The sequence below is a fragment of the Phocoena sinus genome, chromosome 9, assembly GCF_008692025.1.
Source record: "Phocoena sinus isolate mPhoSin1 chromosome 9, mPhoSin1.pri, whole genome shotgun sequence".
NCBI classification, from domain to species: Eukaryota; Metazoa; Chordata; class Mammalia; order Artiodactyla; family Phocoenidae; genus Phocoena; species Phocoena sinus.
Genome location: NC_045771.1, coordinates 15,463,408 through 15,479,612, shown reverse-complemented (window position 1 = coordinate 15,479,612; position 16,205 = coordinate 15,463,408). Strand labels below are relative to the sequence as shown.

The 16,205-nt window shown below is 40.3% G+C and overlaps 1 protein-coding gene across 4 annotated transcripts in view; it reads left to right on the top strand.

Annotated features, from left to right (window-relative positions):
- Positions 1–16,205, top strand: part of AKR1D1 (aldo-keto reductase family 1 member D1) — a 90,966-nt gene that overhangs the window by 48,352 nt on the left and 26,409 nt on the right. For all 4 annotated transcript variants that reach the window (XM_032644068.1, XM_032644070.1, XM_032644069.1 and 1 more), the window contains 3 exons: positions 3,096–3,225; positions 10,784–10,951; positions 14,469–14,585. In XM_032644068.1, the coding sequence (XP_032499959.1) occupies positions 3,133–3,225; positions 10,784–10,951; positions 14,469–14,585 (378 nt within the window). In that variant the 5' untranslated portion in view covers positions 3,096–3,132. The remainder of the gene's footprint in view (positions 1–3,095; positions 3,226–10,783; positions 10,952–14,468; positions 14,586–16,205) is intronic.

The window sequence follows — 16,205 nt, the reverse complement described above, 5'->3', positions numbered from 1 at the left end:
AAGACCCTACCCAAAACAGCAGATTGCATATTTTTCTCAAGCACATGTGGAATATTCTCCACGATAGACAGTATGTCAGGCAACAAAAACAAATCAAGTCTCAATAAATACTAAATGATCGAAGCCATAAAAATCAATCCTATTTCTATGTATTAGCAATGTACAGTTGGAAACAGGATTTCTAAAATGCCATTTACAATGGCTCTAAAAAAATAAATATTTATACCTATACTTAGGTATAAGTCTAACAAAACAAATATAGGATGTGTATGGCTGAAAACTTCAAAATGCTGAAGAGCTAAATAAATGGAGAGAAATACTGTGTTTGTGGATTCAAAGACTCAAAGGAGTAAAGATAAGAAATTGATCTACAGATTTAACTCAATTCAAAAAATTCTGGCAGGACTTTTGAAGACACAGACAAGCTGATTCTAACATTTATATAGAAAGTTAATAAATAAGAATAGCTAAGATACTTTTGGAAAAGAGGAATAAAGTTGGAGAAATTATACCATTTGATTTTAAGTCCTTTTATAAAGTTAGAATAATTTAAACAATGTGGTATCAGTAAAGGAAGAGACACATAAATCAATGAAACCAAGTAGAAAGTCCAAAAGTAGATTTACCCAAATATGACCTTTGATTTTTAACAGTAGTGCAAATGAAATTCAATGAAGAAAGCATAATTTTTTTCAACTAATGGAACTGGAACAATAGGATACCCTTACGTAAAACAAAACAAAACACCTCTACCTAAATATGCTAGATTATACAAAAATTTACTCAGAATGGATTATTGATCTAAATGGAAAAATGAAACTATGTAAAACTTTTAGAAAAAAAATAGAATAAAACTTCTGTGACCTAGGGTTAGACAAAAAAGTTCTTTCACATGAAACTCTAAAACAATACAAAAAAATTGAACATTATCAAAATTAAAATCTTTTGCTGCATGAAAGACACAGTCAAGAGAATGAAAAGACAAACTACATACTGAGAAAAAAATACTTGTAAACCATGTATTCAGTAGAGAACATGTATCAAGGATTTACCAAGAAATCTCAAAACTCAACACTATGAAGACAACCCCACTAAAAGATGGGCACTGAACCCCCATGTTTGAATAGGCACTTCACCACGAGGAGATATAGATGGCAAATAAGTATGTGAAAAAGTGTTCAACATCATTATCCACAATGCAAATTAAAATTAACAATGAGATACCATGACAAACCTATCGGAATGACTAAAATTATAAAATACCGACAATGCTAAGTGCTGTCAAAGATGCGGAAAAATAGCAATTCACGCGCATTGCTAATGGGGATGCAAAATGATGCAATCATTCTGAAAAGCAGTTTGACAGCTTCCTACAAAGTTAAACACACCACATGACCCAGCAATCCCACTCCTGGGTATTTAGCCAAGAGAAATGAAAACTAATATTCATGCAAAAACCTGTACACAAATATTTATAGCAGCAGTCTTCACAGTCATCAAAAACTGGAAACAAACCAATGTCCTTCAAATAGAGAAACAAACTGTGGCACATCTATATAATGTATATATACATTACTACTCAGCAATTAAAAACAAATAAGCTATTGATACAAACAACAACCTGGATGACTCTCAAAGGTGTTATGCTGAGTGAAAGAAGCCAATCTCTAAAGGTCACATACTGTATGATTCAATTCACATGATGTTCTCAAAAGATAAAACTATAGCAACGGAAAACAGATAATGATTTTTATGAGTTGCTGGTGGGGGAGCTTTTGATTACAAACAAATAGCATGAAGGAGTTCTTCGGGTTATAGAATTTTTCAATATCCCAATTGTGATGGCAGTTACACAGATCTGTACATGTGCTTAAATTCATGGAGCTAAACACCAAAAAAGTCAAAAATAAGAAAAATAAAGAAACATATATAGCCAACATCTTAGCACACAAAGGTGCACAGTAAGTGTTTGTTGGATCAAATTAGAAACAATGTTGAAGATCACTACTGCCCATATTTCACCCTGCCCCAACATAGTTGAAATTATTGCGTCCACTGGCTGATTATGTGTGTGTAAGCCAGAATGAGGTTGTCCTGGAGAGAAGACAAGTCAGTTAGAGACAAACTTCAGGATACTTTCACCATCATGGACACAGTTATCTTTAAGGTCACCAGGTCCAAAACTCTCATACACAGCACAATCCTTTGGAGGAAGACTATAATAAACATGTGTTAATTGTTTCACTAACTGCTACTCCTTTCCTTTTTCTTAACAGCTCCAGAATCTCCCCAGGTGGGATTAAGCCCAACTCCAAATTTAGAAATGGCTTCTAATTACATTAAAGCAATCAGTCTTTTATTTTCTTTGACCCCTGTGATTGACTTAGTGGTTGGCTCCAGGAACTAAGAAAGAGGCCAACTGGACCCTATTTCTGGATTACTGTGTGAGCTATAACGTAAAATCCCTTTTTTTGTTGGGTTTGAGTCTGGAACCATGTCACTCTAAGGACTGGTTACCATCTTTCAGTGATAAAGAGAAAATCCACTGAGAGAGCAAGGAGGCAGAGAAATGAACTGAGAGTGAAAAACTGGTTCCCGGCCATAACATTTTCCCCTCCAGTCCAGTTTCCCACTTAAGTAGGTGATAAAAAATAACAGACCCCTTCCCAGTCCTGCTAGCCCAAATCTCTAGGGAAGTCCTGGAAAACTTAGTCACACCTGGAGCTAGCCCTAAGGTTGGAGTTTTCAGGAATATAGACCAATAGATTTCTTTTATTATTTCAGAGAATTTGTGATAGGTCTGTTACTTACCAACCAAAGCATCCTAGCTGACAGAAGCCAGCTAGATTTGTTTCCTTTTATTTTTAAAATCATTTCTTTGCAGGGAAGTAAGCATAAGATCAAAATGGGTTATTATTTACATGCCTCTGATAAGTTCAAAGGACAACCTCAATTAGGATTTCCAGAACAACCTGAAAAAAAAAACAGGTTGAGAAATCTCTCTTCCCTCCCACTGCTCCTCCCTCTGGCTCTCCTTTCTTTGATTAAATAGGCATTAGGACACCTTTTCAAAAAGGCTTTTCTGTGGTGTTCAGAATCATTTCTAGAAATTGAAACCTCCGACTTTCCAAGATGTACCTCAGTGCTGCATATCACCGCATACCTCTAAGTGATGGAAACAGCATCCCTATCATCGGTCTTGGTACCTACTCAGAACCTAGATTGGTAAGCTTATCTCTCTCTGTTTTTTTTTTTTTAATTAACACTTTCCTAAAGGATAATCTGTAATTCATTTTGAATGGATTTCATTGATTTAATTATTGTAATAATGAATGCAACCTTGAAGGACTGCTGTTTGGCTGAATAAGTACTGAGCCAATGGTTAAACTAAATCAGTTTATGATTTTAAAGTATCTTGGCTTAAAGAATGGGACCTTTCTGCTTCCTTTACTAAAATTCAGCCTGAATGCTGGTTATAAGGTTGAACTGAAGTACGTAAAATTTCTGAGTTTATGATTTTTTTAAGTTCATATTTGAGAATTTTTAGTTCAGTCCAACAAAACATTTAGTGAAAACGTACCATGTATGAAGCACTAGGCTATAGAAACTTCAAATATGAAGAGAAGAGTGTCTCTGCTGTCTAGGGATTAAAAATCTAATAGAGGAGACAGACTCTAATAACTAATTAATCATAGAACAATGAAGAGTAAATGCTGTCTGAGAATTTTAAACAGTATCTCTCTGAAAACACAGGAAAGGGAATAGTTAGATTTGACCATGAGGACTGAAGTGGGTTTCCATTAAAACACAGAAAAGCTTCTACTTGTAAGAAAAATATCTTTCTGCTTTCCACATTGCAATTCCACATTTAATACTAATTACCAGAATAAACAGTGGTTATATCTAGAAATGCTACTGAAATTTGAATGATCATGTGTGAATTAACTCTGTTAAACTAAGTATAAGTTAGCTAGGCAGAGAAGCAGAGCTGAGGCAGGACATTGTAGGCAGAAAGAGAAGCACAGAGGCGCAAGGATAGGAATCTGATTATGTCATGCCTCTGCCTGACACAGTTAAGTGTTAAAAAAATTTTAGCTATTATTATTGTATGCATTTACATCTCCATATCCCTTGATGCACATATATATATATAAATATATTTATACATACATATATATATATATATATATATATATCTCCTTTCATTCACTTGACAAGGATTACCTGAACACCCAGCACGCATACTATACTGGGAATATAGAGCTGAACAAGACATGGTCTCTTTCCTGATGGATTTTACATCTTATAGGGAAGATTGCACAGAAAAATTTAGCTATTATTATTGTAGTACTCTTTGTAGTACTTTATAGTACATGCATTTTCTAATTTAATCCTCACAACATTATGAAAGAGATACCATTTTACAGATGAGAAAACTGAAGCATGGCAAGATAAAGTAAAATGTCCCAAACTTATAATGGTGAGGAAGAGAACTGGAATTTGAACCAATGCAGTTTTGGTCCAGGTCCTATCCTCTGAGTCCCTATACTATATTACCTGTTATAAATGTATGTTATGTCAATGCAGCTGCATATTTCTATGACTTTCTATATGTATTTCTATATATGAAAGTATCTAGGAATATATATCCAGAAAGTACCTAGAATGGATAGATAGATAGATAGAATGATACATCTAGGATATGAATCTAATTATGTCATGCCTCTACTCATTTCAATGACTATCAATGATATGGCTCCTTGCTTGCACATCTATCATTCTGTCTATCTCTCTGTCTCTCTATCTGTCTCCTGAAACTCAGTGGGGCTCAAAGTGCTGCATCTACCAATAAATATTATTAAGTGCCTGCTATGTGTCTAGTAATATTAAATGCTACAGGATGGAGACATTCAAAAGCATTCATGTGTCATTTCCCAAAAAGAGTTGTAACTCACTTCAGAAGATAAGACATTACTGCAGTTAGAGAATATGGCATTCGAGGAATATTATTAGAAATGAAGATTGTGCGTGCACAAACCACATTTGTGATCAGAAATACAGAACTAAAGGTATGTCTCACAAAATTGGAAACTCTAATGTGAAGAAAAATGCCCACCATGGAAGATTTGGGGGAGGGGTATAGGCAGAGCTAGGTTGAGGGGGAGACGGGGAGTGGGGAGGGTGGAGTATCTCCTAGCTGGAACACTCAGCAGTTTCTGTTCAAAGCCATACAACTGACAACTCCCTCACCATCTACCCAGGGCTGATGAGACAGACACTAGGAGTACCCATGCCCAAGTCGGTCACCAGGAAATAAAAGTACCGAATTAGATTTAACGTCAGAATCTTAGTCCTAGAGATGAAATCTGATGCCAAAATTCAGTCTTCTCTCCTCAGCTTGCCTGAGGTGCTTTTCAAAACCTTTCATTCCACAAGAGATGGAAGGAGAATGACAGGCTGAGGTAACTCATTAACTGAAATGCTTCACATTTCATGTATATAATCAAGTCAGTCAATATTTGTCCTGGGATCCTGTTGCATTTTGATACAGAAGTTAGCAGGCGCCAGGGGAAGATTTAGGCTTGTCTTCAGGGGGAGTCGGGGTAGGAGCAGAGATGAAAGGCTGAGATAAGGAAGACTAACAATAACCTCTCCTCCAGCATCTGCCCATTTGAGACTCCACTGTCACACACGTGGCGACAGGAACTGTAGAACAGCATCCCGGAGGAACATTATCGTGCAGCTGTGTGAGGCCAACCGGCCTAGCTTCTCTGGACTTACAAAGATTTTTTTTCTCTTAATATGCCCAACTTTCTTATTAAGGTGTTTCATGCCTGTGGAGTTAGGGAATTTGAGATGGAACCAGCATTTAGTAGCACCAAGCGCTCTGTGCATTTCCTCACTTGACAATCACTAACTAATGAAAACTGAACTGTACAAATTATCTATGCACCATTTCCCTAGGACAGATTCCCAGAATGTTTTCATACAGGGATGAAATAGTCTATAATAGCCTCCCAGCAAGTCTCCCTTCTTCCTGTCTCTCTCCCTATATCTCTGTCTGAGAAAGTCCAATAGGCAAGAGTTTTGAATCTTGTTCATTTTTCTGCTTTGATAGAAATTAATTTGGTTTTTATGTATATCAGCCCATGAGTTAATAACCAGTATTTATCAAAAACTTCAAGTAAAACTCAAGAATGTTACCAAGTGTGCAAATGACACAAATCTGGGACCAATGGTAAATATTTTGGAAAATGGGCAATAATTCAGTTCAATAAATATTTATTGTGTGCCTACCATGTATGAGGCATTTTTCTAGGTAACACAGGGATCGAAACAATGGACTAGAAACAAGGGATTTGAAATCCGTGAGTGACTGAGGCAGAAAAAATAAATACACTTATAAATAAAATATAAAGAAAAGCTGAAGTGCTTGTTCAAAGATGAAAGTAACAGTGAACAAAGCTAGTTATGGGGTAGATCATGAAACACCAAGCTATAGGGAAGGAGTAGCCTAGACTGGGGTTGTAACTGATCCAGTATCCCTTCCTGGGTGGCTCTGGTTAAGATTTCTATAGCTGTAAACAGTTTTCACTCTGAAGAGTGAGCCAAAGGCTTTGTATATGGGGCAAAGGAGAGGTGAAGTCCAATCTCTTGAGTACTAAGGAGGAGCCTGAAACATCAAGGGGCCACTGTGATGGAATTTTGTAGTAGGGAAGAGAGATTGGTGTCAATTCTGAATACATGGGCAAGTGAGAATTTATAACCAAGGTGCAGGGTTGGAATCTGTGGGTAGAAAATTACTAAGAGGAAACATCAGGAATACAGGGCCATTCTGGCTAAACTGACCTAACAGGATTCTTGCTGAAAACAGGGTTGGGTGACTAGACATCTCCTGGGGCATGGTGGAGGAGGAGGAACCTGATTTGATATCAAGCATGATCAGTTATGGAGGGTGAGAGGTTGTGGTTAAACTGACTTAGCAGGATTCTTGCTAAGCTTGGACAGAGCAGAGATGAGTATGAAAGTCCATGTTGGAAAAGAGTTCAAAAGAACCTGATTAGAGTTTGGTCCATGAAAGAATCTTTGTCAGGGTTGAGGATGTTCCCACAATCTCTACCTAAAGGGACCAGGGACAAGGCAGGAACCGTAAATAAGTGGCCCTAGAGAGCCAAGTCTATTTCTCAGTTTTGTTCTGCTTTCCCATTTTGATAGTAGATATAAGTGCAAGAAATGCTTTCTTCTTCTTTGCTACAAAACAAAAACAAAAAAACACAAAAAACATGTGCAGGCAACACTTAGGAGACGATTGATGGTACAAAACACAATAAACAGAGTACCAGGGATTCCACTCACCATTCTAAATGAAGATGGTAATTTCTCCGCTACAGCTAATTGTCATGCATAAACAAAAGTCCAGTGTGGCCTGATCTTCTCACATTTTTCAAAGAATATTGTAAAGTAATTAATAATTTTTAAGTAATGGCAACATTTATATTTTTGTAAAACGCTATATGAGCTAGTATTTTAAGAGTCAAAGAAAATAACTCAGCTGGTGTTTGTTTTTACTTTTAGTAGAGTGTGTATCCTGAGTTCTTTGCAGTACCTGTGACCCCTTCACACTCACACTCCTGCCACAGAAGCCTTGGCTCTTAGAAAGCAAATACCAAGAACTGACTTCTGCATTTTATATCATTCCTCTCCAGAGGCAATGAATGCTGCACATCAAGCTACAAAAAATGGTTTGCCGGGGGGAGGGGGGCGTGTTGGGGGGGGTAGATGGTAACAAAAAAATACCAGGGAGAAAAAAGTAGGTTCATATTTCAAAGCTATTACCCTGCCAACGTTAAAACGAATTAAAATGAGAAGAGGCGAAATACATAGAGATCAAATGAGATGGCTTCTCTAATAAATCAGGCAAAAAATAATAAGAACTTAAACTTGGTCGGTGGCTGTGAGGAAAATAATTTGGCTGGGGCCTAAAAAAGAAGTAACTTGGCTGAAGGATACAAATCATGGGGTAGACTCTACAAAGCTTGGCAGCCAATTGGATCCAAACAAAGGAGGACAAATAGTAGGTCCAAGGCCAAAAATGGATGTTTCATGCCCAGGTTACTACATTCTTTGGATCTAAAGTTTTGAACTTATTTGAGTCACTTACCTTTTATTTTTGATCTACTTCCTTATTTTTTTAACATTTAAAAATTTGAAATATATAGAAGGGTGAATACTTTTAAAGCTAACATCTGAGTAACCACCACACAGATCCAAAATTAGAATATACCAACCCCCAGAAACCCTCTGTGTGCCCTTCCCAATTCAAAACCATCTCTCCCTCAAGAGGTAATTTATCTTCTAACTTTCATGGCAATTATTTTCTTGCTTTTTTCTAAAGGTCATATAACTTTTTTCAGGTAGATTGCCTATCTCCTCTTCATTTAGTTGTTCTTGTGGGGTTTTTTCTTGTTCCTTCATTTGCAACATATTTCTCTGTGTTCTCATTTTGTCTGATTTTCTGTGTTCATGGTCTTCTTTCCACAGTCTGCAGGATCATAGTTCCTCTTGCTTCTGGTGTCTGCCCCCTGGTGGGTGAGGTTGGTCCAGGGACTTGTTCAGGCTTCCCGTTGGGAGAGACTGGTGCCTGCCCTCTGGTGGGTGGAGCTGGGTCGTGTCCCTCTGATGGGCAGGGCCATGTCCATGTCAAGGGGTGTGTTTTGAGGTGGCTGTGAGCTCAGTACAACTTTAGGCAGCCTGTCTTCTGATGGGTGGGGCTGTGTTCCTATCTTGTTGGTTGTTTGGTGTGAGGCTTTCCAGCACTAGAGTGTGCTGGTTATTGAGTGGGGCCAGGTCTTAGTGCTGAAATGTGGACCTCTGGGAGAGCTCACTCCAATCAATATTCCCTGGGGCTTCCGCTACCAGTGTCCTTGCCCCCACAGTGAGCTATAGTCTACCTTCACCTCCCCAGGAGACCCGCCAAGACCCCTAGGTAGGTCTGGCCCAGGTCCCTATGGAAGTACTCCTGTGTGCTGGATCCCAGTGCATGTGAGACCTTGTGTGCACCCTCCAAGACTGGAGTCTCTGTTTCCCCTGCCCTGTGGAGCTCCTGCACTCAAGCCCCACTGGCCTTCAAGGCTAAATGCTCTGGGGGTCCTTGCTCTCAATGCCAGACCCTCAGACTGGCACAGAGGGCTATTTTTATATGGGAACATCCCTGTGTAGCCTGCATGGGTTTAATATTTTTTGGTGTGAGGGCTCTTTTTAGTATAGATGTCTGCCACCTCTTTCCTCAGTGTATGCTGGCTGTTATCCCTTTGACAGGAGGTGTGACTGATGTGGTGACCAGAACCTGCACTGGATATTGAGCAGGGCCTCCCCTTTGCTCTCTGGTTGTCACTGCCCTGTCAGGGGTGGGGTCTGCTCCCTAGTCGTCAGAGTAGAGTCCCCCAGATCTGTTTCTGAGCTGTGTTTCTGATCTGCGGTGTGAGGTAGGTGGGACTGGAGCATTCCTCCTCTGGAGCTGTTCACCTATGGGTGTGCTCTGTTGTGTCACCTTCATCTGTTGTACAAGCTCTTAGATTACACTGTTGTTGGTACTGCTCTCGTCCCCACCTTGACCGTGGGAATGCCTGCAGTTGGCCCCAGTGTCCCTCAGACATTGTTTTCACCAGGCCACCAGCGCAGATCCACTGAAGTCATGCCCCAGGATTGCAGTAAGCATGGATCTGGACCCGCTGTGTGCACTATGGGAGCAGCTCAGACTCTGGGCTGGCCCGACCCCCTGTGTAAGTGCCCACAAAGTCTACAGCTGTTAAGCTAGGCCTGTCTTGGCTGCAGGAGCAGCTGCTGTCCGTTTAGATGTTCTGCAGGCACTTGGCTTACAAAGCTGGTCGCAGGGTCGTCAGTTCGCAGATCAGGCAGCTGCGAGGAGAGACTTCAGCTTTTCTTCCTCGGTTGTACAGCCTCTGGGGCTCAGCTGTGGTTTCAGCACCACCTCTGCATGTGGGCCACCCACAGGGGTCTGCTCCCGAGGCTGCCCTGGAGCACACAAGTCCGCCCCGGCGAGGAGGGGGTTGTGGATGCAGCAACAACGGGGGTCACAAGAGCTCCTGCCCTGGCAGGAGCCCTTCCCCGTGCCCAGGGAGGCAGGGGCCTCATGCGGGGAGAGAGGCTGCAATGGCAGTCCTGCCCCTTGCAAGTCACTTAACAATGGTGCTTCGCTTCTATGGCGGTCTGGGTTTCCTCTACAAGCGTTCCTAGTTGTGGATTTCCTCACTTCCATCCCCTCAGGCTGTCTCCGCACAGTCAACAGAAGTCTTCTCCCCGGGTCTGCTCTCCAAACCCCACATTTTAGCACCCAGCCCCCATACACACTGGCGACACACCTTTCAGGCTGGGGCACACAGGGCTGTGGTGAGGACCATCTGTGTAGGTCTCACTCTGTCCTGCCTGCCACAGACAGGTTGCTGGGCTCTCCTCTCGTAGCCCCCAAAGTTCCCCTTCTGTCCCAACTGATCTCCTTGCTGTGAGGGGGCTTCCCCGAGTACGGGAACCTCTCCTCACCTTCAGCTCCCCCAAGGGGTGCAGGTCCCATCCCACTTCCTCTCCTCTTCCTTTTCCTTTCTTTCTTTCATCCTACCCAGTTACGCAGGGGTCTTTCTTGTCCTTTTAGGTGTCCGAATTTGTCGTTTTCACTATAAAACGATGTATGTGCCAAGTGTCCTGATTAAGAATGATTAAAGACACATTTCTCTTCTCCCCCAACCCAACCCCCCTATCATTTTAGACCCCTAAGGGGACCTGTGCAAGATCAGTGAAAATTGCCATTGACACGGGGTACCGGCACATTGATGGCGCCTACCTCTACCAGAACGAGCACGAAGTGGGGGAGGCCATCAGGGAGAAGATAGCAGAAGGAAAGGTGCAGAGGCAGGATATCTTCTACTGCGGAAAGGTGAGGTCTTCCCTTCACCCTACACAACTTACGTTCATGGTGGGTCTGACATCTTTTCTCTGCTGAAGAATATTGAACTCACCAAACCCTGCAGGCTTGCAGGATCTTAGTTCCCTGTGTCCCCTGCAGTGGAAGTGCAGAGTCCTAACCGCTGGACTGCCAGGGAAGTCCTGAGGAGTGAGTTCTTAACTGCCAAATTCCTCAATCTTGCCAAGAATTTAGGGACTAATTAGCCCCATGAAGTTTAGGGAAAAGTTCTTTCTTCATACTTGGGCATTGATTTAAGACAATACGGAAGAGCCAAATCTACAAAGTTGATTTGAGGAGCGAAGGGAAGTAAGGAGGTGGTTCATGTTATAATAAGCATGTGTCAAAACTTCTTTTAAAAGGAGGCAGCTTTTCCTTCTGTATATGCCTATTTGTCCATAGAGCACTAATTTTTTTTGAGATATAATTCATGCACCATAAAGTTCACCATTTTTAGTATATTCACAAAGTTGTACAACCATGACCACTACCTTTTCCAGAATATTTTTATCACTCCAAAAAGAAACCTCTTACCCACTAGTAATCACTACCCATTTATCCCTCTCCCCCATTCACTGGTAAACACTGATCTACTTTCTGTCTCTTTAGTTTTCCTATTCTGGACATTTCATACAAAAGGAATCATACAATATGTGTTCTTTTCTGTCTAGCTTCTTTCACTTAGTATAATGTTTTCTACTTTCAACCATGTTGTAGCACATATCAGAATTTCATTTCTTTTTATGGCCAAATAATATTACATTGTATGGATATACCACATTTTGTTTAGATCACTACCTTTTGAGAAATTGAAATCTCCAGAAATCACTATCCATTGAAGAGCAGTCAGAAAGATAAAGCATCATGATAAAATGAAAGCCAGTGGAAATATAGGATACATATTTACAGGCAGCCTTGCAGGAATAAAACTGTATAACTTTAGAGAACTTGTAATACAATTCTCCTAAGTTTTCTAAAGAGAACAAAATGGTGCTTCTGACTTCACTCACTCCCCAGAACCCTGTCCTCCCTACTCCTTTCCAGCCTCTCCAGGAGTTTGCAGTTCCCCAAGTCACCAGCCACTTATGGGCTATGATTTCAAGGGGCCATGTAGAGCCACTGTCCCAAAATATCAGCCTGAAGCTTCTCACTTTATTATAGCTTTACAGCCTGATTCCTAAAGATTTTGTTATTACAGAGTCTCTCATTACAACTCACCAAGGGTTTCTGGGGAAAAATAAACTTGAACTCATATCCTGAGGACCTGAGCCAAAGAAGCCTGCCCAAAGCTGGAAATATTTTTGAAGTTATTAAAAAAAAAAAAAACTTTCATTCTTATCTCCTTGGTAAACCATTAAAGCTGTTGGAATACCTATCACGATGAAAAAATTGAACTGAATTAAATCACCCATTTCATTTCATTTCAAGGCTTGATATGACTTAACATTTACAAAGCACTTAAAGAGTACCTAGAACTAGTACTGCATGTTTGTTGAATAAAAATAGATTAAAACGTAAAACAGAATTTTCAGTTAGATGAGATTTCACCAATACACCAAAAGGACCCACAGTAACAACAAAAGCACATTTTTCTCTACTCTCACATTGTCTTCTCTATGCTCTGAAGGCAAGAAAAAAAGTTATTGTCCAACATAGGAAAAAAATCAAATTTTGCTAATTTTGCTTGCTCTTAACTTGTGGCAAAAAATGTACATAAATTCAAAGCTTTTTTTTCCAAAAAATATGTAAGCAAATTTGATGCTCCAAGAAGATGTATTCATTTATCCTGAAGCTCTGGGTACCCTTCAGTATCCCATGTTTTACAGACCTCAAGGGTACACATGCTCCAGTTTGACAACCCAAGGCTTAATCTTTCATTACCTAACACTTCAGAGAACGAGTAATTTCTTTTTCTTTTTTTTCTTATTTATGTTAAGCTGTCTACATTCCTTTTATTTACTTTTTCAGCTTTATTGAGATATAATTGACATATGGCCTTGTATAAAGTGTACAACGCATTGATTTGATACAATTATATATTGCAAAATGGTTAGCACCATAGTGTTAGCTAACACCTCCATCACATTACATAATTACCATTTATTTTCTGTGATGAGAACATTTAACATTTATTCGCTTGGCAACTTTCACGTATATAATACAGTATTGTTATCTGTAATCACCATGCTGTTCATTAGATCCCCAGAATTTATTCATCTTATAACAGGGAGTTTGTACCCTTTGACCAACATCTCCCCATTTGTATTCACGAATAGCTGTTTTGTTTTGTTTTGTTTTTTCATGAATAGCTATTTTATTGTTTTTTAATATAAATTTATTTATTTTATTTTTGGCTGCGTTGGGTCTTCGTTGCTACACACAGGCTTTTCTCTGGTTGCGGTGAGCAGGGGCTACTCTTCATTGTGGTGTGCAGGCTTCTCATTGTGGTGGCTTCTCAGGAGCACAGGCTCTAGGCACGCGGGCTTCAGTAGTTGTTGGACATGGGCACAGTAGTTGTGGCTCGCGGGCTCATGAGCGCAGGCTCAGTAGTTGTGGCGTACGGGCTTAGTAGCTCCGCGGCATGCGGTATCTTCCTGGACGAGGGCTCGAACTCGTGTCTCCTGCATTGGCAGGCGGATTCTTGACCACTGCGCCACCAGGGATGCCCCATGGATAGCTATTTAATTGTTGATCTTTGTTGGAGGACTGGAGGCTGGGGTCTCCCGTGCCGCCATTTTGGTAACATTATTGGTTCAGATCTTAGTAGGGATTGGCAGAATTTTCCTGGGGAAATGAGGAAGTGAACCAAATGAGAACAAAGGAGCAGTGAAAAGGGATCTAAACTTTTGCAGTAATTTAAAATTTCACCAGCTTCTGCACCACCCATCACAATGTGGAGGATCTGGTGAAGACACATACACAACCATATTTCTTACTCAGATGAAGCACACCTTTTATCAGTGAAATGAAAGTAAAGTGCCAAGCCAGGTCAGAACCACTAGTCAGATACACGTTCCCTAATTACACAATGAGGAAAAGTGAAAGTGCAAAGAGTCGATTAGGCAATTAGCACAGAGCAGAGGAAGACTTTATTGCTGAATTAGGTACTCTGTGGTTCAGATGGATCTTTAAATCTCTGGTACTACATTTGGATAAAGTTATACTCTGGATGTCAAGTTATATCAGCTCAACCTATACTCAGATGACACTGCAACGTAAACATATTTTTGTGAAATGAAATGGGTGAATACAATGTGTATGAGTGTTTGTAAAGAATAAAGGGCTGGGAAATTCCCTGGCAGTCTAGTGGTTAGGACTCTGCTCTTCCACTGCAGCGGGCATGCGTGTTGGGGAACTAAAATCCTGCATGCTGCGTGGTGCGGCCACAAAAAAAGAAACAGTAAAAAGAAATTTTAAAGGGCTGCATTATTGTTAAAAATAATAATAATAATCAGGATATTAGTTAACTATCTCCCTTTTTTTCTTTCAGCTGTGGGCTACACATCATGACCCACAGATGGTCCGCCCAACTCTGGAGAGGACGCTCAGGGACCTCCAGCTAGATTATGTGGATCTTTACATCATTGAAATACCTATGGCTTTTAAGGTAAGTTCATATGCCTAAAGGTAAGGCCTCTGCTCTTTGGCAACCACGGGCCAACGTCTATGTATGGGAAGCTCGTTCATTACTTAGCACCATAGAATATTATGATGTTTTGTTACCATAAATCAGGTAGTACTGACCTAACCCAACAAATGCCAAGAAAGATTATGTGTAGCCAACTCAGGCCTGGATCCCAAGTTTCTAGATTCATAATCCAATGCACTGTCTGTTATATCATGTCTTTGCAGCTATAAACGCTCTCCACCAAACCAACAAGTAGTCTCCTAACTGTAGTCCACATTGCAGTTGTCCAGCATCCAGACACACCCTTCTTCCCATTCACACAGTCACAAAAACATCCCTGCACAACATAATGTAAAATAATAAATACAACTGAAAACCTACTCACACTCCACCCTCTCCAAAGGAAAATAACCCAAAGAGTCGTCAGATTTTTGAAGGCAGCTCCAAGATCAGGACTTCTAGGTGATATCTATTCCTCTAACTCAAATGCACTCCTTCCTTGAACTTTCTCAATATACGGACTCAGTTTAACCACCACCAACACACCCAGTATACACTGCTGAAGAGCAGCAGCTGCTTTAAAGTTTCACTGAGGGAAGGAGAGATTGAAAAACAAAACTGACCACTTGTCCATGAGGTAAACCAGATCCTGCTGGACAGGAAAGACAAGGACTCTCTGCCATGGCAGTGGCCAGAATTTCTTTACACAGCCAACCTGGCTGCCCCGTTCTGTTCTCTGGAAGCACCTTCTTTATTAACTCTCCTCTTTGGTCACATCCAAGATGTGACCTTAGCAATTATATATCCCAAAAACCTCATTTCACAGACGGGAAAAGCAATGAACTACGTAGGATTAAAGTCCATCAGAATTGGAACCAGATCCTGGGTCGCCTGATGCCAATCTCATACGTGTTCCCTTATACTACACTACCTTCCGCCTTATCCTCACAAGCCTAATAATCGCAGTGTCCTGTGGACTACAGTGATTTTTTTATTTCAGGCTCTTGGGATTTTGACCTTAGCCCTTCTCCTCACTCAACTAACTTCGATTCTTATTCAAATGGCAGAGTTCTAAGCTGAGTCTTACAGATTTGGAAAGAACCTGTATATAAAAGTGAGAAAATGAAATTTACTCCTCTGTGGCTGACTAATGACTTGTAAAATCTTTTTGGAGAAGGTAAATAAAGGAATTCTATTTCTATTCTTAAATAGGATCAAGGCTCAAGGACACAGAGAAGGTAAATTTTTAACAGTGAGAAATTACACAGTATAGTGACATTACCTCCCAACTGAACCTGTACTTCCTGTAATTGAGAAATCAGTCTTTGAAGCCAAAACATCACTTGCTTTTTGAATCTCATGATTCTTTTTAAAGAAAAACCTTTCTCGCTAAAATATTTTACCACTTTGTTATTTTTTAAATATAAAGTTAATAAGCAGACACAATTTCAGAACAACAAAAAGTACAAAAAATCATGATAAGACATTTTAAAAAGACGAAGTTATTGCTAAACAGGAATGAAGGTCAATAGCATGGGTTTTTAGAGGGTTGAGTTATTCTTCTAATAATGCCTTACAGTCAGGAGCAGGAAAGGAGGA